The sequence below is a fragment of the Myodes glareolus genome, chromosome 7 (genome assembly GCF_982192425.1).
Source record: "Myodes glareolus chromosome 7, mMyoGla1.1, whole genome shotgun sequence".
NCBI classification, from domain to species: Eukaryota; Metazoa; Chordata; class Mammalia; order Rodentia; family Cricetidae; genus Myodes; species Myodes glareolus.
In genome coordinates this window covers 25304438-25328954 of record NC_142032.1, presented here as the reverse complement: position 1 = coordinate 25328954, position 24517 = coordinate 25304438, and the positions used below count along the sequence as shown (strand labels likewise).

At 41.0% G+C, this 24517-nt stretch overlaps 1 protein-coding gene across 1 annotated transcript in view; it reads left to right on the top strand.

Annotated features, from left to right (window-relative positions):
- Positions 1–20254, top strand: part of Btaf1 (B-TFIID TATA-box binding protein associated factor 1) — an 87411-nt gene extending 67157 nt beyond the window's left edge. The window contains exons 25-38 of the mRNA XM_048438917.3: positions 144–292; positions 2082–2234; positions 2428–2549; positions 2636–2803; positions 4466–4543; positions 4998–5127; positions 8277–8418; positions 8498–8628; positions 10367–10492; positions 11141–11293; positions 12167–12378; positions 16287–16446; positions 16751–16921; positions 18734–20254. Coding sequence (XP_048294874.2) covers positions 144–292; positions 2082–2234; positions 2428–2549; positions 2636–2803; positions 4466–4543; positions 4998–5127; positions 8277–8418; positions 8498–8628; positions 10367–10492; positions 11141–11293; positions 12167–12378; positions 16287–16446; positions 16751–16921; positions 18734–18877 — 2039 coding nt within the window. The 3' untranslated portion in view covers positions 18878–20254. The remainder of the gene's footprint in view (positions 1–143; positions 293–2081; positions 2235–2427; positions 2550–2635; positions 2804–4465; positions 4544–4997; positions 5128–8276; positions 8419–8497; positions 8629–10366; positions 10493–11140; positions 11294–12166; positions 12379–16286; positions 16447–16750; positions 16922–18733) is intronic.
- Positions 20255–24517: the final 4263 nt, after the last annotated feature.

Here is a 24517-nt window from a genome sequence, read left to right as displayed (position 1 = left end):
AAGAAACAAAATGGTCAGGATATATTATATACACGTGTGAAAATGACTTTTTTTTTTAAATGCTGAAGTTACAATCTTGGTATACTAATATGTGAAGACATTACCTGGGAACTATCTTGAAATTTCCTTAACAGCTTACTCAGGTGTTATGGAACAATTGGATGTTGGTATTGTTCCGTATATTGTCCTTTTAGTTGTTCCTGTATTGGGAAGAATGAGTGATCAGACAGACAGTGTGAGATTCATGGCTACTCAATGCTTTGCAACACTAATTAGACTGATGCCACTTGAGGTAAGTTGAAGAAATTTTGTTCACAAATATAGTGTGTTCTATAACATAATAACAATAGCTATTTTTAAACATTTATTTTGGCTGGGGGTGCATGTGCCTCTGAAGGTCAGAGGATTGAATTCAGGTCCATCCTATTATAATACCTCACTCAGTTTAAAGGACCATAATGTATCCCTTCCCCCAAACAAACATGTAAACACAAAACAACCCTGCTGTGTTAATGTGTATCTTATATCTCCATGAGTAAAATTTGTTTTAAAAGAATAACAATTATGTGATGATCCAGAGTTGTTAATTATAAATATTTTATATTAAAAATTTTTTATGGTACTAGAAATTGAATGTAGAGTCTTATCCATGGTAGGCAAGTGTTCCAACAGTTAGCTACACCACCAGCTCATAAATATTTATATCGAGAGTATGATGGGCTGAGGAGATTACTCAGCGGGTAAGAGTGCTTCCTGTATAAGTCTTGAGAACCTGAGATGATGTGGCCACACATGCCTATCACTCCTGACACTGCTGGTTCCCCGCCTGGCTCTAGGTTCAGTAAGAGAGAGACTGTTTGAAGGGATAGTGCTGGAGAGTGATAGAGCTGGACATCTGTTTTCTTCCTTTGGCCTTCATGCATGAGTGTATACAGAGCACATGCATTGCATGTGTGCACACCATCTGTCAAATCAATATTAAAACATAAGTTTGGATACTTCAGCCTATGTCTATGAACATCACGGTATGTGAAAGAATACTGATGTGTTTAAATTTTTAAGGGGAAAAATAGGGCTAGTTTAGCATACAGTTAACAGTCTCTAAGTGTTTCTTTTCCCCTTCCCACCCCTGCCCATATTTTTTTTATTTTGAAAAGGAAGAGCTTTGTATATTGTTGCCTTTTGTTTATTGCTCAAGGATGAGATTTAATAGCTCTTCCATTTTCACCAGCCTAGCAAAGACCTTCCCCAATGAACCTTGCTGTGGAGTTACAAATGACACTAGACCATTTGGTGCTCCTGCTTAAACCCTTTCCCAGTCTCAAGCAGTTTTGTTGCTAAACTGTACAGATGTTAACAAAATAAAAAAAGGAGCCCAATTCCTTCTTTGCTATGAAATGGTCGAGAGGTTTTAGGTATTCGTTGGGACTTTTATATACCGTATTTTGAGATTCAATACCTGAGGACATCAGACCACTATGAAACTGATGGTTTTCAAAAGCATGGAATGTAAATTCGATTAAATATCTTTGTTTCTTTATTAACACTTGTTGCAAAATAAAGTCCTAATTGTGTTCTTTAAAATATCAAATATGTTGTCTTTGTCTAATTTAAGCACTTTTAACATCTTTTAAAATCTTTAGATTTATTTATCCTCAAATCTTTATATTATTTTTAATTGCTTTTCTCTGTGTGTATGTTTGTCTTGGTAAAACTGAAGTTATTTTGATAACATTTTAGGATGAGAAATTAAGTAAATGGCATGGAATATCTAGTGTGATCAAGGCCTTTGGAAAACATAGTAAGACCTAATTCGTCTGTGTGTCCCCCTCACACCTACCCACAGAACAAGTATTAGTCAATATTTCTGTTTGAGACAGATCTCGTGTAGCTCAAGACTGCCCTCAGACTCTGCGTAGCTGAGCATGAACTTGAATTCTGCCTCCAGCCTTCAGTGTTAGGATTATACAGTATAGTTTCACACACTGCCGTGGTTGAACCAGGGCTTTTTCATGTTAGTAAAGCTCTCAAGAAATGAGCTACTTAGCACATCGCTAGCCTAATTTTAAAAATCATTTCAGGCAGGCATTCCAGACCCTCCAAACATGTCAGAAGAATTAATCCAGCTGAAAGCAAAAGAGCGACACTTTTTAGAGCAATTATTAGATGGGAAGAAGTTAGAAAATTACAAGATTCCAGTACCAATCAATGCTGAACTGAGAAAGTATCAGCAGGTAAGTTTACTCTTCGTCTTGTAAGTGTGAAACACTTTTTCTATCTGATTTATTAAAGTCTTAATTTTGAAGGTCCTATATTGATTTCTTTTTTGCTCATAGAAAAAAATATAGGTCCATGCAAATATGTTTTACAAGAAAAAATTCTTATGGTCTTTTTACATTTATAATTTTTTTCTACCTAACCTTCTAGGATGGTGTGAACTGGTTAGCCTTTCTTAATAAATATAAGCTTCATGGAATTCTGTGTGATGACATGGGCTTAGGAAAAACATTACAGTCCATCTGTATTCTAGCTGGAGATCATTGTCAGAGGTAATTTAAAGAATTATTTCAAAATAAAGATTCTAAATTCTAATGAATGTTAGCAAATTGCTTAATTACTGTTTTCTTTTGTAAAGGGCCCAGGAATATGCAAGATCGAAATTGGCAGAATGTATGCCACTTCCTTCCTTGGTGGTTTGCCCGCCCACATTAACAGGGCATTGGGTAGATGAAGTAGGTAAATTTTGCTCCAGAGAATATCTCAATCCATTGCATTATACTGGCCCTCCTACTGAAAGGATAAGGTAAGAGCTGTATGAAACAAGTTGCATATTTGTCAGAAGTGAACTGTAGTTAGCTGTGATTATAGCCATAGAAACCCAGCTTAATGAAGGCGGTATTTTACAAAGACACCAGTGAAGCCCACCGGAATGAAGTACTTGTGCCCCTGTCCCACCCAGTGTGGTTCTGAGTCTTCCCAGGAGAAACGAGGAACAATCATGTCCATTCTGCTCTTGCTCTTTTTTGCGTTCTCTGCATATTTCTCTGTTTCCTTTTCTCCTACTTAATATTTTTTTACTTTTGGTCCACAGTGACTGTTGTAGATGTACCATTGTTATTTCAACAATTGTGTACTCACAATCACCCTCTAAGGCACTGGTTTTCAACCTGAGGGTTGCTGCCCCTTAAGGGGTCACATATCTGATATTATATTCATAATTCATAACAGCAAAATTACAGTTATGAAGTATCAACAAAATAATTTTATGGTTGGAGGTCACCACAGCATGGGGAGCTGTATTAAAGGTTGAGAACCACTGCTCTAAGGTGTACTTGTTTGGGATAATGAATCGTAAAGTATAGGTTCTGGGTCCAAGATCATTTAAGTTTGCTCAGTGGACAGAGTGAGGATTTGAACATAAGCAGTTCAGATGTTTGTACTCGAGCAATCTCTGTAGTGTCTTCTTGTATTCATGAATTTGTGAATGATAGGAATTCAATTGCTTTAGTAAACAGGGAATATCAGTTCACTCCCTGGAATTTCAAGCCTGGATTATTGCTTTAGAAACAACTAGAGTACTCTGTCTTGTTCTTCCTTCCCAAACAGAATTTGTTGAATTGATATTTTCTTTCTTTTTTTTTTTTAAGATTTATTTATTATGTATACAACATTCCTTCCATGTATGTCTGCATGCCAGAAGAGGGCACCAGATCTCATTATAGATGGCTGTGAGCCACCATGTGGTTGTTGGGAATTGAACTCAGGACCTCTGGAAGAGTAGTCAGTGCTCTTAACCTCTGAGCCATCTTTCCATCCAAAATTGATACTTTCTTAACTTCATTGTACAGTTGGTGGGTAAATGGCCCTGGGCAGCCTTAAGCCCACATTCTCCTAGCTCAGTACTGAACATGATAGACTGGCTACGAATCATGTTCAGAGGATAAGATCTTGTAAATAGTTCAACCTGGTTCTGTTGCTCCATCTCTTTGTTCATTATGGGGACATATGGTTGATAAGCTTGACTTAGCCTGAGTGGTAAAGGAATGTGTCCCAAAAGAAGATACTGACAAAGTGTTGGCCATGTTTTGAGTTAGGTGCTTTTCTTTTTTCTAAGTCAGGTGGCAGGTCTGCATTATAAAGAATGTGGTGTGTTAACTACAGAGTAAACATAAATGCTCACTGGGCAGAGAAGCACTTTATAATAGTAGCTGTAGTTACACTATTAAAATTGTATTAAGATAGTGCTGGTGGTGCACACTTTTAGCCTTTAACCTTTAATTCCAGCACCCTGGAGGCAGAGGGAGGCAGATACGTGAGTTAGAGGCCAGCCTGGTCTACAGAGTAAGTTCCAGGACAGCCAGAGCTACACAGAAAGACCCTGTCTTAAAAAACAAAACAAAACCAAACAAATGAAATAAAATTGTATTAAGAAATTAATAATTCTTTTTTCTAATCTTTCTTAAAGGTTGCAGCATCAAGTAAAAAGGCATAATCTGATAGTAGCTTCATATGATGTTGTGAGAAATGACATAGACTTTTTTAGGTAAGAATTCAAATATTCTTTAGAAAAGTTTAGTATTGGTAGGTGAGAGGGAGGGAGGATAAGATAGGATCATGGGTGCTGGATATCAACAACACACTTGGTGTCCATATATGAACATGTCAGCCTAGCCATCACTTTGTACAATAAATGCATGCTAATTTAAATTAAAAACTTAGTTGGGAGAAAGCACAAAAGAGATTCCCAAGTTGTTGGAATATACTGTTTTGCTTTGAATTGTGGCTATGTGTGTAAGTACACCTTATAAAATTCATGCATCTAGTCAACATCAGAATTGTAGATATTTTTGTATGTATCCTCTATTTCTGTGAAACATTTCTATTTCAAAAATAAAAATTTGATATTGAAATTGTGAATTTAATATTCTGCTTCTAAATTGCTCCTATAATGCCTGATATACAAGAAAAGATAACAGTTTTTATTTATTTTTTCTTAGAAATATTAAATTTAACTACTGTATTCTTGATGAAGGCCATGTCATAAAAAATGGAAAAACCAAATTGTCGAAAGCAGTAAAACAGCTGACTGCTAACTATAGGATTATTCTTTCCGGAACACCAATCCAGGTAACTATTGAAAACAAAAACAAACCAGGCAGTGGTGGCACGTGCCTTTAATCCCAGCATTCAGGAGGCAGAAGCAAGTGGATCTCTGTGAGTTTGAGGCCAACCTGGTCTATAAGAGCTAGCTCAGAGCAGACTCCAAAGGTACAGAGAAACCCTGTCTCAAAAAACAACAACAACAGAAAACAAATTTTCCAGGTGCTCTGGCATTTAGCAGTAGATCAAGAAGTCTTTTAGTTTATAAAGATAATAAAGAATTTTCCAAGGGTTAAATTGTGTTTATAAAGGTTCTTTTGGCATAGGCTGTATCTAAACTGGGCAAGTATGGTTTAATTTGAGTTGGTTTTGGTTTTGTCTTGTTTTTAAGGCAGGATCTCACTATGTAATCCTTGACCAGTCTGCAGCCCACGAGAAAGACCAAGCTGGTCTCAAAAAATTCATTATAATCCTCCTGCCTCTGCTTCCTAAATACTGGGATTATAAGTGTGCATGACCACACTTGGCCTTTCATAATGAATCTTTTAAAGATATTTTACATTTATAATTTTAAATCTTGTGTGTGAGTGTTTTGGGTGTGTACTCTCTGCATAAGGAGCCCACAGAGACCAGAAGAGGATGTCACATTCTGTGATACTGTTGTAAGCTAGCCTGCAGGTGCTGTAAACTGAGTCTGGGTCTTTCAGAGCAGCAGGTCTGCTCTACCACTGAGTTACCTCACAGTGTGTCTTGTTCCCCTGCCATGATAGAGCTGTGACTAGCCCAGAACTTGTAGATCAAGGTGAGCTTGAAATCAAAGATCTGCTTACCTCTTAAACTGGCCAAGTTTTATTAAAGATTATGCTTAAACTCTAATTTTAGGCTATGTAAATACTTAAACTCTAATTTTAGGCTATGTAAATAACGTTTGATGTATGTAACAGATTTGATTCTAATATAGTACTATTACTCAGCAATCCAGTTTAGCACTGAAAATCTAGAACCAACTGAGAAATGAATCACCCCACAGTAGAGGTGTGAAAATTCAGCAGTTGTTCATATCTTACCTGGATGATCATCTCTAATAGGAAGATCACCTTGCACCTTGCTCATTCTCCAGTTGGTTGAAGGATATTCTTTAGCTCTAAAAACTGTCTTTTTGCATTGGGGTTTCTCTACATAGCCCTGGCTGTCCTGGAATTCGCTATGTAGACCAGGCTGACTTCAAACTCAGAGATCTCTCTGCTTCTGCCTCAGGAGTGCTGGGATCAAAGGGTTGTGCCACCACACTTGGCTTACAATTCTTATTTTGAATTTATTTTTAGCAGTGACTGCTTATTCTAAGGTAGTGGTTTTCAACTTATAGGTCTAGGTCTCAACCCCTTTGAGGGTTGCATATGAGATATCCTATTTATCAGATATTTACATTATAATTTATAACAGTGGCAAAATTGCAGTTATGAAGTAGCAATGAAATAATTTTATCATTAGGGGTCACCACAACATGAACTGATTAAAGGGCTGCAGCATTCAGAAGGTTGAGAGCCACTGTGCAGAGGGTTAAACTGTGGCTTGTTCATTTACAGTTTTTCCTAAGCTTTCTAGGGGTTTGGGGTTTTGGTGGCATCATTTTGTTGTGTTGGGGATCAAACCCGGGGCCTCAAAGATTTCAGGCAGGTGTAACCTCTGGAGTAAATCCGTAGCCCAAAGTTGGTTTTGTATGTGTTGTAAAGCACATTAAAGGGAGGAGGGGCGGTTGCTCTGCTAGCACAGCTTCTGGTGGCCGCGTGACAGGGAGGCCTTGTTGTGAGGTTCAGCTGCTGCTAGGGGACAGATGGACTGATATTAATGGACTATGAGCTTTCAGAACTTCAAGAGAAAGCAAAGTTCTGATTGTCAAGGTACTGGAAATTGAGTTCATACATTTGGGGTGGCAGAGAATCAAAAGCAGCCCTGTTTTCCAAATTCCTAAGGATGATACCACTGAACCCTATAATCTAGCACTTAGAATAGAAATCAGCCAAAGAGCCAAACCTAGGAGAAGTAGCAGGCTTGCAGTTTTCAGAAAGAAGCAACTTTGAATCTTAACTTGATAATAAAAGAAGAAATTGAAAACGCCAGTTGGACTAGAAAGAACTGGCTTCTTGTGGCTGGGACGACTTTCAGATGGGTGTCCATCGTGAAACATGCTTTGTACAGAGAGCTACAAAGGAGCCTGTGAGGTCACAGTCCAGAAACAAAAGAATATTGAAGAATGAAGCAAAGATAAATACCTGGGATTATTTATGTCACTAAATTAACATATGCTGATTATGTCTGACACCACTTGATTTTGTAGCTGGTAATGCTGAATGTGAAGATTTTCATTCCTGAATAGTGTTGTTAAAACACACAGCAGTGGGGCTGGAGAGATGGCTCAGCGGTTAAGAGCATTGCCTGGTCTTCCAAAGGTCTTGAGTTCAATTCCCAGCAACCACATGGTGGCTCACAACCATCTGAAATGAGATCTGATGCCCTCTTCTGGCCTGGAGGCAGACACACAGACAGAATATTGTATACATAATAAATAAATAAATATTTTTAAAAAAACACACACAGCAGTGCAATAGATGAGAACATGTGAATGAAATAAAGCTGCATTTACAAGTTATAAAAAAGGGGGAAGGGGGAATACTTTTAGGTTTTATTATTATTAATTGGTTTTTCAAGACAGGGTTTCTCTGTGTAGCCTGGCTGTCCTGAAACTCACTCTATAAGCCAGACTAACCTTGAACTCACAGAGATCCAGCTGGGATTAAAGGTGTGCACCACTATGCCCACTGGCTTTTAGGGATTTTGTTTGTTTTTTTTGTTTTCGGGTTGCTACTTGTACTTGACTGAGACATCAGAAGGTTTGGGGTTTTGTCCAATTGAAAGGCCACTACTTTTTCCCTTTTTCCTACTCTAATAGTTTAGGCTTTGAAGCTGCCAGATAGGTTTCTGCTCTTCAGAGCTTTATGGATCAGAAGGTTGTCCTTGTTAGAGAGCAGCTGTCCCTGCTGAACCAGAGCCTGGAGTGGATGAGGAGGCTTTTGGAGAGGAAAAAAGTTGGGAGGCACATTATGATCCAGGTGTAATGGGAAATGGTATTTTCACAACTGAAGAAAAGATAATTGGTATTTCTTTTTTATATTCAGAACAACGTTTTGGAGTTGTGGTCACTGTTTGATTTCCTTATGCCTGGATTTTTGGGTACTGAACGCCAGTTTGCTGCTCGATATGGTAAACCTATATTAGCGAGTAGGGATGCACGAAGCTCCAGTCGAGAACAAGAAGCAGGTAAGAAGGAGTTATAGTAAGTCCTCATGGTTGTATGATTTACCCTGATCACTTAAAACTGTGTTCTCACCATTGACAGGTGTTCTTGCAATGGATGCACTGCACCGCCAAGTCCTGCCATTCCTTTTGAGAAGAATGAAAGAAGATGTCTTGCAGGATCTTCCACCTAAAATTATTCAAGACTATTACTGTACTCTTAGCCCTCTCCAGGTTAGGAATCTGCTCATTGTTGTTGTTGATAGAATATTATTTACAGAACAGCCTTAAGTTTTATCAGATGCCTTATAGAAAATTAAACTCTTCCCAGTTTATTTAATGACTTTTTAGCTAGATTTCCTTAAATCTTGCTGCTAATAGTAGAGTGTTGTTGGTTGTTTTATTACTCTTTACTTATTGTCTCTTTTTGACACTTACGGGGCCCCAGCACCCAAAAAATCACACATGCAGAGGCTTATTTTTACTTATGAAGGCTTCTTTTTAGCCAGCTTTTCTATCTTAAATTATCCTGTCTACCTTTTGCCTGTGAGCTTTTACCTTTCCTTACTTCTGTATATCTTCCACTCTTACTCCATGGCTGGCTGGGTGGATGGCCCGTGTGTCTTCTCCTTGCTCCTTCCTCTTCTCCCAGATTTCTCCTATTTATTCTCTCTGCCTGCCAGCCCCACCTATCTTTTTTCCTGCCCCGCTGTTGGCCGTTTATCTGTTTATTAGACCATCAGCTGTTTTAGACAGGCAAAGAATCACAGCTTCATAGAGTTAAACACATCTTTACATTGTTAAATAATTGTTGTAGAGCATAAACAAATATAACACACTTTAATATTCTACAACAGTAGAGTATAAACGTGAACCACATCTCACTCTAGTGGAGACTAGAGGATTTCCCTCCAAAGGAAAAGTATATTTTCTCTAAGGATAGTGATCTGAATTCTGTAGATTAAAATAGAGACCAGTGCTCTTCTCCCCTCCAAGTGTGAGGAAATAATCTTCTGGAATCTGGCCCCAAATCACCACATAAACCCACCACCTCTTTCTCATTAAAATATTTCACTTAAAGCTAAAGACTTCTCTTTGGCATAGCCAAACTTCTACCTTCACTGCTCTTGTACTTTGGGGCTGTTGTTGAGTGAAGAAGGCTTCCTTGAACACAGATATCACAGAGCATGTCAGTTGATCCTGTAGGAATTGGGACCACATGACTGAGGAGCAGGTGCCATATGGAACATGGTTGTGCACACAAAAGGGTGATTTATATTCCTGACAGAATGGAATGGCATAGGATTTTATCACACAGAGCAGCACATGATTTCATGATATAAATTGTTTATTTTTGTAATTTATAATTAGTATTTTTAGACCATTGGTAACTGAAACTATGAGAAGCAAAACGGGATAGAGAGGGTGCCATATAAGTGAATCTTTATTATGACCAGAGCCTGTCTATGAATGGTGCTGTGTCATCCTTACACATCCTTACACATCCTTACACATCCTTTATACAGCAGCAGTATAAACATAGGCCTCGTTTTTGCAAATACAGCAAAACTCAGAAAAAGGAAGTAACTTGCATAACCACACTATTAGAGTTAGGTGTGGTTAAGACCAGGTTGGCCTCGAACTCACAAAGATCCCTCTGCCTCTGCCTCCCAAGTGCTGGAATTAAAGGCGTGCACTACCACCGCCTGGCCTGATTTCCTTTTATTGCTAATATATTTTCCTAAATGTTGGAAAAATTTAGAGAGTGTGTGTATTTAATACTTTGCAGCTAAACTTAGCATATTAATCTTTTACAAAAATGTTCTGTAAATTTAATTTTAAAAAAACTTAAACAGAGGGAGTGGATGATCTCTAATACTAATAATGAGATATAGATGTCATAATTTGCTTTCATTTATATATCTGAATACTTTTTAAAATGTATACTGTTTCCCTGGGCATAATTTCACAGGTTCAGCTTTATGAAGATTTTGCTAAGTCTCGTGCCAAGTGTGATGTGGATGAGACTGTGTCTTCAGCTGCACTTTCAGAAGAAACTGAGAAACCAAAGCTTAAAGCTACGGGTCATGTATTCCAGGTAGAGGCTATAAAGTACTTTTAAAAATTAAAGAATGGGAACTGAAGAGATGGTTCAGAGGTTAAGAGTACTGGCTCTTAACTGAGTTTAATCCCCAGCAACCACATGATAGCTCACAACCATCTATAATGAGATCTGGTGCCCTTTTCTGGTATATGGGCATACATGCAAACAAAACACTATATACATAAAATTCACCTGCCTCTGCCTCCCAAGTGTTGGGATTCAGAGCGGGTGCCACTACCACCACCCAGCTGAATATCTTTCTAGATTGCTTCCTACTTTCTGAGAATCTCTTCCTGAGTCTCAAAGTTTGCTGTAGGCTCATCTGACTAGGAAATCCCTGTATTCTCCTGTACACTGAACTACTATGCTCACTGGACTTTAAAAAAAAAAAGTTTAAAATTGTTTACTTATTTGTGTTTTAATGTGGATTCTGGGGATCTGAAGTCTGGTCCTCCTGCATGTGGTGTGGCAAAATGGTTTGTGGGCTGAATCGACTTGCCCAGCTCTGAACTGGCTCTTGAACACTGACTGGGCATTTTCTAGACAAATGGAATAGCAAAGAGAGGATAGAAAAATACAAACAACTGTTGTATGAAAAAGATGGAGTTACGTAGGTTGGTTTTTTTTTTCCATCTTTTAAAGGCATTACAATATTTACGTAAACTGTGCAACCATCCAGCATTGGTCTTAACCCCTCAGCACCCAGAATTCAAGAGCACTACTGAAAAACTGGCAGTTCAGAGTTCTTCACTCCATGACATTCAGCACGCCCCTAAGCTCTCAGCTTTGAAACAGGTATGTCTTCTAATAATAAAATAATATGCTCCTAAGTTATGATAGTACGAAAATTTGCTGTTCCCAAAGATTATTCATATATTTACCATTTACTATATTTTTAAATTTGGCTTACTATTTTTTTTCCTTTTAAACCCCCCCGGAACTCACAAGAGATCTGCCTGCCTCTGCCTCCACTGCCTGGCATTTTGTAATATTTTTTTTCACATATAGTTAAATAGAGTACAGTAAAATTCAAGCATAGCTAGTTTTTTTTATACAGCTTTAAAAAACATCATGTGTCATTTTAACTGAGCAATTCTGACATTACAGTGTTAGACAGCAGTCACTACCATCCAGCACCCAAGTTCTCTATAACCCAAAACCACTGCCTACCCAGCAGTCCCCATCTTCCCTTTGCAATCCTTCACCTTTTCCTAGGATGGCCTCTTTAACTATTTCGTGTACATGGAATCCTACAGTGTGTCTTTTTAACTGGCTTTATGTAGTCCTTGGCTGGTCTGGAATGTACTGTTGTCGACCAGGCTGACCTCAAACTCACAGACCTGCCTACCTCTCTGAGACTGAGATTAAAGGCATATGTTACCATGCAGGATCCCTTTTTATATTATTTGTCTTTTCATTTAAAGAAGTTACTTTATAGCTTTTGTTTGAGACATCGTTGTCACTGCCTTAATTAACATTTACTAAAGGTCTAGTGGTTATCGGAGTCCATAAGGGGAAACAGGCTGAGTGCTTGGTTTCCAATGGGCAAATAGGTGACAAATGAGTTTAACCTTGTCTTCCCATAGAGACAGTTGCGGGAGAAAGTAGTTGTGGTAGCAGGTATTTGTTGTCTGCTTCCAAATAGCGTGAAATGTTTTCTTCCCTCAGTTGCTATTGGATTGTGGTTTGGGAAACGGCAGCACTTCAGACAGTGGCACAGAGTCTGTGGTGGCCCAGCACAGAATACTGATCTTCTGTCAGCTAAAAAGCATGCTTGACATAGTAGAGCACGACCTGCTGAAGCCTCACCTACCCTCTGTCACGTATTTGAGACTAGATGGCAGCATACCTCCTGGACAGAGGCATTCCATTGTTTCCCAGTAAGTAGCTCCCCAGCTGTTAATATAAGACAAGATTAGTGTATTTGTAATTACTTGTGTAGGTGTTTGCTTCAAGAAATGTTTTCATTGGATAATACCTGCGTGTGTGTTACTGGGTAATCCAGTCCAAATAAATCTCCTGTGGATACGGAACCACGGAAGTACTGTGACGACACAGGTGATCACGCCAGGAAGCCCCTGGAGAGCAGAGTTGAAGATGTGAGAGAACGAGTTTTTTCTCCCGGTTTTTAGGGCCTAGTGTGGAATAAGCAGACAGGTAGCTCTGCTGAGATTCCTGTCCTAGCTATTGTGTTCTCTGCTCCAAACAACATGTGTGTTCTACCAACTCTGCCTAAAATACATTGTAGGAGTCACGATTCTGACAAACCAGATTCCTATTTGGGATTCAATCCCAAACCTCAAATGCTCTTCTGTTGTATTTTAGACAGGGTCTTGTCAAACCCAGAGCTCATCAGTAAAACTAGTCTTGGTAGCCAAATTACTCCAGGGACTCCCATCTCAACCTTCCAAGGCTGGAATTAAAGGCATTCTGCATGTCCATGTGGCATTTATGTAGGCTCTAGGGATCTGAACTCTGCTCTTGTGTATGTGCTTTACCCACTGAGCCATCACCCCAGCCTCTTGTTATTTGTCTTAATGACTGTTCTGAGAATCCATGTAGTTTTAATTTTGATTTCCTTGACAGCTAGTGATGTTACATATCTGTCTTGTTTTGTTCCATATATTTAATAACCCATTCTGTTGTGTCTTTAAGAATTGTGTGTTCGTTTCATTAGCCCATTTATTGATTGGGTTGTTTGATTTCTTGGTATTTAGTTTGTGTTCATTGTATATTCTGTTTCTCTATGTAGCTTTGGATCCTGTCCTAGAATTTGCTCTGTAGACCAGGTTGGCCTTCATCTCACAGAGATTCTCCTGCCTCTGCCTCCCAAGTGCTGGGACTAAAGGTGTGAGCCGCCACCACCACCTAGCTAAGTCCTGGATTTCATCTGATTCGTTCTCGTTGGTATCTTGAATTTTTTCATGATTCTTGATTTTCTTTTGTTAGGACTTGCACATCTACGGTTTTTTTCATTGGTTGGTCCCCCCCACCCATGTGTTCTTTCTGCTCAAGTATTGCAATGTTGCGCTTGGACTGGCTTACGTGGTACTGAGAGCGTTAGCTGCAGAAGCAGCCATGTCTACTTGCTAGTCATTTAAAAACAATTATCGTTTTTAACTTCAGAAACTGTTGAGGCATAGCAAACAACAGTAGTACAGTGATGTTTGGTTGCTAACATTTGAAAGGGAAGTAGGCTACCTTGTCATAGGAGTTAGTGTTGATCAGCGGGGGAAAATCAGGGAAAGGTAGATAGGAGGGGGTTTGAAATGTTAGGCTCTACGGAGCATAATAGATTAGTAAAGAAGTAGAAGGAGGAGGGAGTAGTCAAGTGGTTAAGAGCCCTTCCTGCTCTTTTAGAGGACTCAGGTTCTATTCCAGGCACCCACATGGTGGCTTACAACTGCTCACAATTCCAGTTCCAGGGGGAATCCAGTACTGGCTTCTGGCTTCCTGGTGTACTAGGCATGCATGCAGGCCAAACACTCATACATGAAAACAGACAGTTTAGAGGGAACAAGGTGGGTATAAGGAGGGAATGACAGGGAGTAGGCTGTAAGGAAAATAGGGTGCACAAGAGAATGTCTGGAGAAACATGCAGTATGAACGTAAGACCTAACCGAGCAATCAAAAACAAAAGTAAGAACATTTAGAGATATTTATGTAAAGTTTTGATTGTTGGGCCAAGTAAACTAGATTTTAAAATATGTAGCAGAATCAAATCAGGCATGCCTAAAATTCCTGTACTTGGAACGTGAGTCAGGAGTTCAAGGCAGTCTTTGAGACCAGCCTGGGATACAGGAGAAACCTGGATGGAAGAAGGGATGGGAGTGGGGAAATGTATCAGTCAACATTCTTTCTTCCTTGGTAGAAGGGTTTATTGAATTCCTCTTCTCCCTGTTCTTTGTAGCAGATGATGATGGGGGGAGGTGCCGTTGGTGGCTCCATTTTAAGCCAGAATTGTGTGTCTGAGTGTCTGAGAATTCAGAACAAGTGACTTTTTGGGTTGCGTTCTGCTTAATGGCCAGTTGCTGTTAGCCCCCTCTTCCTTGGTCTTTTCCCAGCCCTCAGCATGGAGTGTGGAAATTTCCCCATTATGTTCCATATGTTCTAGAGTCCAAGGTACAGAAAGTGCCCGTGACTTTGCTATTTATTTATCCTTTTGGCAAGGGTCCTGACTACCTCCGTCAGCATCTGCATCTATAGTCTCTACCCAGTTTCAGATCTGGCCAGTTCTTTTCTCATCAGGTGATGTGAGAGTGTCCTCATTTCATGCAAAGACGCTTGCTCTAGCAGAGGCTCAGGGACTCTCAGCTTCAGCGTCCTGCTGGCTGTCCTTGGAGCTGCCCCGCAAAGGTCCTGCTCACCTCAGCGCAAGCACAGGGTATGAGGCTGCCCCACCCAGCATGCTCCTATGCAAAGCGCTCACATGGCTTATTTAGTCCTTTTGTTTTCAGTTACTGCGTTTTGTAAGGTTTTGTAAGAGAGGATGATTGTCTCTTTGTTTCTTTACTTATTTATTGGTTTTTTGACTCAGGGTTTTTCTATAGCTTGGGAGCCTGTCCTGGAACTTGCTTTGTAGACCAGAACTGGCCTTAAACTCAAGAGATCCCCCAGTGCTGGGATTAAAGGCATGTGTTGCCACCACCCAATGAAGGTTATTATTTATTATCAGTTTCTTCACAGTGGGTCACACTGAAGGAGCTTCTAATTTGCCATCTTACCCAGAAGTGTGGCTGCTACTTTTATGTCAGTAATAATTGTCCTTTTTCCTAGCGACTACTAGATGTCCCTGTGAGTGTCCTCTAGAGCCCTGACGGTGCAGAGTGCTCCCCCTCATCTGTCTCCACACTTTAAAGTCCATAGTCGGGGTTCTTAGTTAAAACATACGCATTTTTATACCCTACTCTGTATCTGATATAAAGTACAACCTTTTTAGCCTTCTTTCTGTTTATGAAATTTCTGATAAGCTTTAGAATGAATTCTTTCTATTACAGATTGGTATTCATGCATATGTGTGTGTGTATTAAAATATGTACTAGTTCAAGAACACAGTTGATGTTGCGACGTCGGGGCAGGAGCTTGAGGTGGTTGTGGTCACATTGCTTCCATAATCAAGAAGCAGAGAAGGATGAGTGCAGATCATCTGCTTGGTTTTCCCTTTTCCCTTTGTCCAGAAAGTCTCCCTGTAGGACGTACCAACCACGTTTTGGGCAGTTACTTCCACCTCTATTAACCTAATCTAGAAACTCTTCTCACAGACAAAGCCATGGACTACAAATCTTATCACACTGACAATGAGTTTAACCATTACAGTATATTCAAAGGCTATTGTTGTCTTGGTAGAAAACTAATATCCATACCATGGCTGTGCTGACTGGTTTATATCAACTTGAGACATAAGCTAGGTCATTTGGAAAAAGAAACCTCCTCTGAGAAAATGCCCCTACCAAATTGGCCCTGGGCTAGCCTGTAGTTCATTTTCTTCATTGCTGTGTGAGGGACCAGCTTGCTGTGGGCTGTTAGTCCTGGCTTCTGTAAGAAAGGAGGGCTGAGCAAGCCAGTAGTGAGTGGTAAGCAGAACTCCTCCGTGGCCTTGAGTTCTTGCCCTGATTTCCTTGGGTAATGCTCTGTTATCTGAGAGGTATAAGATAAAACCCTTCTCCCCAAGTTGCTTTTGATCATGTTTTATCACTGCAGTAGAAGCCGTAACTAAGACAGAAGGTGTCTAAAACAGTAGTGAGTGAGACTGTACTAACTCTACTTTTTTTGTTACTTACGTTTGTAGGTTTAACAATGACCCATCCATTGATGTTCTTTTACTTACAACTCATGTTGGTGGCCTAGGGCTTAACCTGACTGGTGCTGACACTGTGGTGTTTGTGGAACACGACTGGAACCCTATGCGAGATCTACAGGCCATGGACCGGGCCCATCGTATTGGGCAGGTAAGTCACCCAACACTCCACTAAAAGCTAGGCAGATACTAGGAAGACTGGATTCAAATTCTTTCTAGGATGTTACGAAGTGCTGTGACTTAGGGCATGTCATTTTCTTCTTCTGTGGAATCATTTCCACTACCACTTTCTTAGCTTGGCTGAGAAAGTCTGGGTCACTGTCATCCTGATGTTCTTCCGTTCCTGAAAACAGTTTTAGGTAGTGGGACCAGATAAAATCCCAGTCGCAGTTAGTCTAATAAAAAGGGCTGTGTTTATCAGTTTTCATTACAGTTTAATTGTTTTTCTTATTCAGAAACGTGTGGTTAATGTCTATCGGCTGATAACCCGAGGAACACTAGAAGAGAAGATAATGGGCTTGCAGAAATTCAAGATGAACATAGCAAATACTGTTATTAGCCAAGAAAATTCTAGTTTACAGAGCATGGGGACGGATCAGCTTCTTGACTTGTTTACTCTGGATAAGGTAAGGAGCTCACGTAGCTTTACTCAGTCCTGGTGGTTGTCTGCGAGGGCACAAGCACTCTGAAGCTTGCCAGGTGCTGTGCTGCAGCCTTCTGAGGTTAGGGGGTAAAGCACTGAGAACAATAAATGTGTTCGCTTCACTTTTTAAAAAAGATAGTGTTTGTGTATATGTGCACAGGGCTTTTGGAGGCCTTAAGAGGGCATTGATCCTCTGGAACTGGAGTCACAGTGTTCATTGTAGACGCCTGAGCCCTCCACAAGTATTACGCCTTTTGTTGCTGTGTTTTGAGACAGGGTTTCTCTGTGCAACCGTCCTAGCTGTCCCGGAACTCATTCTATAGACCAAGTGGGCCTCAAACTCACAGAGATCCGCCTGCCTCTGCCTCCCAAGTGCTAGGATTAAAGGCGTGCACTACCACTGCCCGGCTGCTTTACCCCTCTTAACTAGTGAGCCAACTCTGCAGGCTCCAACACTTTTTTTTTTTAAGTACATTTACTTCTGCGTAAGTGGGGCAGTTGTTGCACCTACACAGCACACTTGGTCAGAGCTACTTCCTGGAGTTGGCTCTCCTTCCACCACCTGGCTCCTGGGGACGTGACAGACTGTCAGGCTTGGTGGCAGTACCTATGGCTACTGAGCCATTTTGTGAGCCAGTAGATAACTTTGGGTCACATAAATATCTCCACACTAGATGTTGGAAGTCTCGGTCTTTGTATTATCACCAATATCTTGTCTCAAGGTTTCTTTCCTTTGTGTTTTCCTTCTCAGGGCTCTTGTAATCTCTGTAGTCTGTGGAACTTGGGTGTGTGTTTCTGGGCCAGATCCTACTAATTGGCAACTTTAGGCAAATTAACTTCTGAGCAGCTATACCTGGTGTTAAGATAAAGTGGAATTCTACCACACACAAAAAACAATACAATACAGGCATTGAGAGCAGACTGTCAATAGATAGTAACGTTACTGTTGTGGGGGATTAAACTATTAAGATATTAGATAACATAACATAAAAATGTGCCACAGCAGAGCATGGTGGCTGGGGCAGAAAGATCACCAGTTAGGGCCAGCCTGGGCCAAATAGCAAGACCCTCCCTCCCTCCTTCCCGTGCCTAGTCCCTCCTCCCTCACCTTTGTCCCTTCTCATTTTATTGATTGGTTCATCGAGACAAGGTCTTATGTATCTCAGGCTAGCCATGAATTTAGAGTGTAGCTGAGGATGACCTTGATCTCCCGATTTTCCTGAGTGCTGGGATTACAGGTGTGCCCACTGTGCTTAGTTTTGTGCTGTGCTGGATGTGGTTTGACACAAACAGAGCTTGAAGTGTGGAGCCCCTGAGTCTCTTTGGTTTCTTTTTCCATTGCTGGAGATTGAAGTCAGAGTCTGGTGCACAGTAGGCACCCATTCTACTTCTGAGCTACAGCCTTTGACATCTTCTCTCTGTCTCTTCTTATTTTATTTTGAGACAGGATTTCTCTGCATAGCCCTGACTTCCTGAAACCTACTCTGTAGAATAGGTTAGCTTTGAACTCACAGAGATCCGCCTGCCTCTGCCTCCCGAGAGCTGGGATTAAAGGTGTGCAACACCACCATTTGGCTCTCTCTTTTTTTAATAAAGATATTTCTGAAGTTAATAACCTCATTTTAAGTCACGCATTAGTGGCACACACTTTTAATCCAGCACTAAGGAGGTAAAGGCAGGGGGAGCTCTGAGTTCAAGGCCAGCCTGGTCTATGTAGTAAGTTTCAGGACAGCCAGGACTGTATCTCAAATAAACAAAAACTCATTTTTATTTTTATCTGCAAATGTTTCATTAGGATGGCAAAGCAGAAAAGGCTGACAGCTCTACTTCTGGGAAAGCGAGCATGAAATCAGTTCTTGAAAACCTGAGTGACCTCTGGGATGCCGAGCAGTATGATTCCGAGTACAACCTGGAGACTTTCATGCGTTCTCTTGAGTAACTGCTGCACGCTGGATGCAACTGCTGCTAGTTGAGTTCCATTCTGCTGATATTCAGCAATTCCTAAGTCTATGGTGAACTTTAACTGAATGTATAAATAGATCTGAAGAATATTCAGCATAGTGCTGGCTCTTGTTTCACCGGGGAACAAGTTATTCTCAAATATTTGCACTGTATTAAATTTAAATATTAATGTGAAAAGGTTTAAATTTTACATGCTGAATAGCTGCAGAGGGAGGAAGCGGCCAGGTTTCCATGTGCTACCAGGAGGTGCTCTTGCCGGGGACAGCCTCCTCTACAGTCACTTTGTCCACGAGGAGATCACCAGTGCTGTGGTGTCCGTGTGCATTTGTTTTCTTTAAAATAGTACTTGTTTTTATAATTGATTACAAATAGGGCTTCTTTTGTATAAAAGCCTTAATGAGCCATACTTTTCAGAATTTCAGAATGACTTTAATATTAGTCACCCCTAGAACATGAAAATGTTAAACAATGAATTGAACCAGGCCCTGTGGCAACCTTTGTATATTTAATGCAGATGCATATAGTGTTTTTCAAATCTTTATTAACATCATTTTGTTCACTTTTAAAATATAGTTAACTATTCTAAATGCAGGTACTGGTATATTTAAGGTATAATAACATCCTATTAGAGGGTGGGTTTTTGTTTAATTTATCTAATGGCTAGGATATAGCCAAATTCAAAGAACATATGTACTCAGTAGGTTTCAATCATATATATATATAAAATATATATATATATTTTGTAACTGAACACACAGTTTTCCAGACATAGATTTTACACTGCTTAAAATTCCAAGCCCTCTTGGTGAAGGCTGTTTACTATAGTAGAGCATGAGGACAGGAAGGAACTGCTCTTTATACACAAGCATACAAGGATACATGTATCTATATGCACAGAGTGTCCATCCTACACCCGATGCATCTGGTTTTGGCACTAAAATCATGTAGTTATACCAGACAGCAATAATAATTGAGCACGGAGCTAATGAACTAGTGTAAGAACAGTTCAGTGGTGAGGGTGAATAGCTGTATACAGATATGCATGTATGTGTATGTATATAATTTTATAAATTTCCCACATAAGTTAATACATGCCTATGTATACACACACATGTGGATTATATTTGTATATATGTACAGGTATTAACATCTTTAAGGTTTGTGTCTGGTCCTATGACCTAGGCATCAACTCAAAACCATCAGACCTCAATTGTACAATAACAAGGGTTTTGTTTAAAATAATTAAAGTTCTACAGCACTTGGATATGAAGTTTGTCACACTTGAGTAGCCTTGACAACCATGCTGTCATCCTGAACCTAGCATTCCACAAGAGAATAAATAGCAAATTGTAAAGCCTGTGCAGTTGTGTGTTGTTTACAGTGAAGACTAAACAACCAGCCCAGATACGCAGGGTTTTGAAAGGCTGCTCTTTTTTATATCTGTGGTTTATATAGACCAAAAGGAAAACTCAGGATTTCTTGTAGATTATCCAGTGTACTTGAGTGTTTTTATATTTGGAATTTGCATATCTTCTAAAAGCAAGGATCAGTTTTATCATTGAAGAAATACTAAATGAACAGAAGAATTCACACCAATATATTAATTTTTTTTATCATAACCTAGGACCAGATATCTAGACAACTGAAAGTTTGTGGGTTTAATCAGGAATTACATTTGCATACTGGCAAACTGTTTCTCAAAGGGTAGAAAAGTTATTCTGTCCTTTCTGTGAGAACAGTATCACTTTTAAAGCCCTTTATTGTAAGATGTGAAATCACACATCTTAGTTTCCCAAACACAGGACTTAGGCACTCCTGAGGCAGTGGGGCGATCACAGCAATGCTGGCAGCTGCGGGTGTGACGGTGTCAGTGGCTTTCAGATGTGCAGGTTGAGAGACAAACATGGTATGGTGTTGCTGCTGAACTGGGCTTTGAAAGCAATGGAATCCATTGTACTGTTGTTGAAATTTTTAAATAGTTAAAATTAATTACATTTGGGGTCAGTCATACACTGTTTCTTGTAGGAAGGTTTTTAAAATTCTAGGTTCTGGATGTCCGACATTTATTAACACACTCAACAGATCCTAGTCTTTGAGCAGAGCTGGTTACTGATGGTCACTAGGAGACAAGTCTCCAGTGCCAGGTTTGTAGAGGCTTGGTCAAATGTACATCTTCCAGGGGAGCTTTGAAGGTGTGACGATGAGGACCAAGCCCTTTGAATGTATATAGTGTGGGAACCAAGCTGGTTCTGTACTTGCAGAGAGCATGGCCAATTAAGTGGGAGAATTGAAACTGTAAAAACATAATAAGAGCTGGGTGGACCTCTGAGTTCAAGGTCAGCCCGGGCTACACAGAGAAACTCTGTCTCAAAAACTCAAGGGAGGAGAGAGAGCCACTTGTTCGTCCCAGCCACCCGGCCAGCTTAGACTTGAAACAATCACACAGAAACCATATTTAAATCACTGCTTGGCCCATTAGCTCTAGCTTATTGGTTAACTCCTACATCTTAATTTAACCCATTTCTTTTAATCTGTATAGCACCACGAGGTTATGGCCTACCAACAAAGTTTCAGCATGTCTGTCTCAGGTGGTGGATCCATGGCATCTCCTGACTCCACCCTTCTTTCTCCCAGCATTCAGTCCAGTCCTCCCCACCTACTTAAATTCTGCCCTATCAAAAGGCCTTGTAAACAATCACTTAAGTAGATCCCTACAGAAGCACGATGCCTAGGCAGTTCAGCAGTTTAATAGATGGTGTCAGTGTTCAGAATATTTTGTTTCTGAGTGCCAGCAATAAGAATTTCATTTCTTAATAGTCCAGATAGAACAGCACCAGAATTCATGAGACGAGTACATATTTACAAAGCCTGTGAAGGTGTGTGTTGAACATCACAGGACAAAAACAAAGTGACCTCGAGAAATGGAGCTATGCCCCATTTATGGGTTAGACACACAACACCGGGGCCTTGAGTTTAATCCCAGAAAACTCAGAATTGCTAGGGTTCCAAACGTGTATAGATTCAAGCCAGTTCCACTCAACATCTCAGTAAGAGTTTGGAAGGAGCTGATTCTAAAACTGAGAAAGCAGAGACTTGAAGGGCACTGATTGCCCTGGAGGGGGAGTTGGAGAAGGGGCCCGAGGACAGGCAGAGATCAAAATAATTCAAAGCAAGAAAGGAGCCCGCTAGAGAGCTGCGTGCCCAGCCGTGAAGCTTAGTGGAGCTGCAGTAGTCAGGAGCAGAGAACTGGTGTGAAAACAGCAGGGGCGGAGCTGGAGGCCGCCCGCAAATCCACGCGGCTTTACTGCTTGGTTTTTTTCTGTAACGGAGAAAGGGCAGTCTCCAAAGTCGGGTCCTATTGTAATTCACCCATAAGTGTATGATGCTGTGCAAAATTTAGCTCACTTGTTAACATATATCTTAAACTAAAATAAAACAGACAAAAACATGGGAACTAGGCTGTGGCTCAGTTAGCAAAAGTGAGCCTAGTGTGTGGGAAGCCCTGGCTTTCATCATGGTGACAAACACCTGTCATTCCAACACTCAGCATGGAGAAGCAGGTTATCCTTGGCTTCTTAGTGATCTGGGAGCCAGCCTGGGCTACATGAGACTCGGACTCCGAAGAAGAAAAAGAGGTGACCCTGGGTTGAACAAAGATTTCTTAGACATGTGAAAGCCATACTTCCACAGCCCTCCGCCATAGCTGCCCTGCGCATCCCTCTCCTTACATCTTCCTAGTCGTTGCTTTTTGTTATGATCAACACCATCATCAAAACAACACATCTTTAAGGTTACAGCTCATCATCACAGGAAGCCAAGGAGGAGCTTGAGGTAGAAACCACAGAGGATGGATACACACCCCCCTTACTAGCTTTCTCCCAGGCTCACATCCAGCTAGTTTTACACACCACACACGCATCATACACTGAACTAGCTTTCTCCAGGCCCATCAGTGTAGAGATATGACTGCCCGCAGTGGGGTGGATCCGCCTACTTCAATTAACAACCAAGAAAATGCCCAGGAGACACACACACACACAGGCCGGTCTGCCAGAAGCTGTATTTCAGTTTAGTGCCTTCTTCCCAGGTATGGCAGACTGACATTCACCAACACAGCTGCTACCTTGGCAATATCCTTTACTAAGCAGTAAACAGACGTCCCAGAAAGTGGGCTGAGTTGGGGAGATAAAGCAGATTTGGGGACTGGGCTCTCAACCTGTGAGAGTTAATGCGGTCTCCAGGCAGGCAGTGGCAGAACCCAACGAGGGAACATCAGGTCTCTGCTACAGAGCTGTTTGCCCCACACACCTGGCCTCAGAAGTGGTTTGTGTCTCAGTGTGTGGCAGCCCTCACTGATCACCCAGACACTGGAGGCTGAGAGGTCTCACACGTTGCATGTTCAAAGTCACCCTGGTTTACATGGCCAGTACCCCGTCATAAAAAAAAATAAACCATACACATGAAAACCACAAAGAAGGCAAGTGAGAATGCTGAAAGATGATCTACACCGGGCAGTGGTGGCTCATGCCTTTAATCCCTGCACTCAGGAGGCAGAGACAGGTGGATCTCTGTGGGTTTGAGGCCAATCTGGTCCACATGGAGAGTTCCAGGACAGGCTCCAAAGCTACAGAGGAACCCTGTCTCGAAAAAACAAAAAGCCAGAATGATTGATTAAAAAAAAAAAGGATGGTTTACATTATGTGGTTTCAAATATGGACAAAACTACTAAACACCCTTTAGAATGGCAAAAATCCAACATACATGAGAAACACTGCAAAGGATCTAGCAACCAGACTGCATTTCAGGGGGTTGGGGAGGATCCTGGAAGGTGGGGTACAGTAAGAGGCATTCAGTTTTGAAGACAGTTTGACAGTTTCTTACAAAGCTACCCATTATACTGAGGTCGTGGCTTGGCTCGAACACCCAGGCTTGCTATGAATGCTATTTTAAGTTGAAGACAATTCAACAGCTGACAAGAGCGGCTTTTGGGGATTTTCTTTATCTAAACGTGGGGAGCACTGAGGCTGAGGTCACCCAAGTGCCTCAGGTTGCCTGTATCCAACCCAACTTGTACATCAAGCAGCGCACAAGACTGCCAAGTCCGCTGATTCACGGGAGGCGGTGCTTTCCTGCCTGTCTGCAAAGCTGCAGCATTAACATTTGTCTTCTGTTGATCTTTTCGGGTTAATTCACAGATCTTGGTCACCAACTAACAGGAAAAGTCGCACACAAAATCCTTCTGGCTTCCATGCTCAACCATCTACTTATTCAACTACTCCAGCTCAAAAACGGAGGTGGGGGTAAAGGGGGGTTCGTGTGTGATCTTCCTGGAAACGTGTCGAGGGTGTGGAGACCTACACCAGACCTCTTTAAAAGCAGGGTGTTCACTGGTGATGATGGATGCTTCTGCAGAGCAGGCACACTAGCCCCCTCTTCCCAGCAGTTGATCTTGTGTTGGGTAGCCATCTGCCCACCCTGTGCTTCAAGTCAAACATGGTCAAGCCCAGAAGTTTCTGTCTCAATGACACCTTTGCACACTTCCTCCGCCTTCATGTCGCAGGGCAGGACATCAGAACTATTTTCTGAATGGACTAGTACGGGGTCCAAGGCAGATGGC